Source organism: Alexandromys fortis, unplaced genomic scaffold (assembly GCF_014885135.2).
Source record: "Alexandromys fortis isolate MF-2015 unplaced genomic scaffold, M_Fortis_MF-2015_v1.1 scaffold_566, whole genome shotgun sequence".
Taxonomy (NCBI): Eukaryota; Metazoa; Chordata; class Mammalia; order Rodentia; family Cricetidae; genus Alexandromys; species Alexandromys fortis.
In genome coordinates, this window is record NW_026068447.1 from 61254 (window position 1) to 63325 (window position 2072).

Sequence of the window (2072 nt, forward strand, 5' to 3'; positions counted from 1 at the left end):
AGAAGATCAAGTTCCCTGTAACTCCTGGCTTTGTTCCCTCACACAGGTAGTCACTGGAGTCTCATTATACAGGTTTTATGTAACCTATTTTTCCTCTTCTTCACATAAGACATTGTCTCCAGGCCAGGGTTACGCAGTGCACGGACATAAAATTTTTTCTTCTTTTAGATTAAATCATCACTTCAGTGATGCGCAAGCTAGATGTGGTGAAGAATAACTGTGATTACAGCACTTAGGAGGGCAAAGCAAGAGAGTCTTGAGTTCCTGACCAGCCTGAGTTACACAGTGACTTCATTTTTCAAAAAGAATGGAACAAACATAATGAAATCACCTTCATTGAATATAGATACACCAGTGTGCATTTTGACAGAAACTGGGACCTAGTAGGAAACAGGGAAGTCAAGAATCAAGAGGGTGCACTTGGCAACTATATACTTCTTTATAAAGGACTGAAAACAGTGTTTTTCTTTCTGATGGCAGGTAAAGAAGAATCAATATCAATGGGAGGAGGAAATCAAACTTATGTCATTGAATTTATTCTGCTGGGGCTCTCAGAGGATCCTAAAATCCAAATCTTGCTATTCTGTGTTTTCCTGATCATCTATCTCCTTTCTGTATTTGGAAACCTGCTGATTATAATCCTTATCCAAACTGACTCTCATCTTCATACCCCCATGTACTTTTTCCTCCAAAACTTATCCTTTGCTGACCTCTGTTTCTCTACAAGCATTGTGCCCCAAATGTTGGTCCACTTCCTTTTAAAAAGGAAAACCATTACCTTTATTGGATGCTCAATACAGATAGTGGTCTTTCTCCTAGCAGGGTGTACAGAATGTGCTCTTCTGGCAGTGATGTCCTATGACCGGTATGTAGCTGTCTGCAAGCCCCTGCACTACACCACCATCATGACTCAGAGGGTTTGTGTCCAGTTGGCTGTGGTTTCCTGGATAAGTGGGGCATTTGCATGTTCAGTGGACAGTGCATTTACACTGAGCATCCCTTATCAGGGACAGAATGTAATAAATCACTACTTCTGCGAGCCACCTGCCCTCCTAAAGCTGTCTTCAGCAAACACCTATAGTGCTGAGATGGCTCTGTTTTTAGTGGGAGTGATTATCCTTTTAGCTCCTGTCTCTCTCATCCTTATCTCATACTGCAACATCATCTCCACTGTGATCCGGATGCAGTCTGGGGAGGGAAGGCTCAAGGTCTTTTCAACCTGTGGATCTCACCTCACTGTTGTGATTCTCTACTATGGCTCTGGAATATTTGCCTACATGAGACCTAACTCCAAGACAATGAGTGAAAAGGATAAAGTTATCTCTGTGTTTTATTCAGTTATGACTTCCATGTTGAATCCAATTATTTATAGCCTTAGGAACAAAGATGTGAAAGGAGCTCTAGGAAAACTGCTCAGAAGGCTGTGTTTAGTCAAAGCTGGTGATGCAGACGTTTAAAAGGTATTTGGTACCTTGCAACTGATAAAGGAGTTCTATCATTTACATCATTTCTTTACCTTGCTTTTTTTCTCACACTTCAGAACAAGAGTAAATCACATTTCCTTAAATGACTGGGGAATCTACTAATATATTACCACAAAGACAGGGACAACAATTTTTAGAAATTCAATAGAAAGGAATATGTGAAGATATGGTAGGATAAAAGTACTGAGGATCAAAATTGCAGGTCATGACTTAATCGAAGACCAGGAACATTTTATAAAGTTTGCCATCCTGACAATTGATTTCATTACAATTAAATTAGATTACAATTTTAGTCACCATAAAAGGACTAGAAAACAAACATAAATAAGGCTTGGATAGGAACAAAACCACAGAGATATTTAGCAAGAACACACAGTGAGACAAAGAAATATTGCCAAAATACACAGCTTAAGAAAATTATGAACAATGTGGTCATATGAATAACTAGCTATCCTATATTCTGCAGAGGGTCCTGTGTATGATATTGACCAGTATTTCACTTAGGCAGACTTTACCTATAGAAATGACCTGGCTGTACCTTTTTATAGGAGCTTCATTTTAAAAGACAATAATTGAATATTTGAATAA

The 2072-nt window shown here is 38.8% G+C and overlaps 1 protein-coding gene across 1 annotated transcript; it reads left to right on the plus strand.

The window, feature by feature from the left end:
- Window positions 1–485: 485 nt before the first annotated feature.
- LOC126495718 (olfactory receptor 2D3-like) lies at window positions 486–1457 on the plus strand. Its single transcript, XM_050133312.1, has one exon. It carries the CDS (start codon window positions 501–503, stop codon window positions 1455–1457), a length of 957 nt encoding a protein of 318 aa, XP_049989269.1. The 5' UTR covers window positions 486–500.
- The last annotated feature ends 615 nt before the right edge of the window (window positions 1458–2072 follow it).

Bases quoted from the DNA above. Each gene is read 5' to 3' on its own strand.
- LOC126495718 (XM_050133312.1), top strand. From the start codon at position 501: ATGGGAGGAGGAAATCAAACTTATGTCATTGAATTTATTCTGCTGGGG.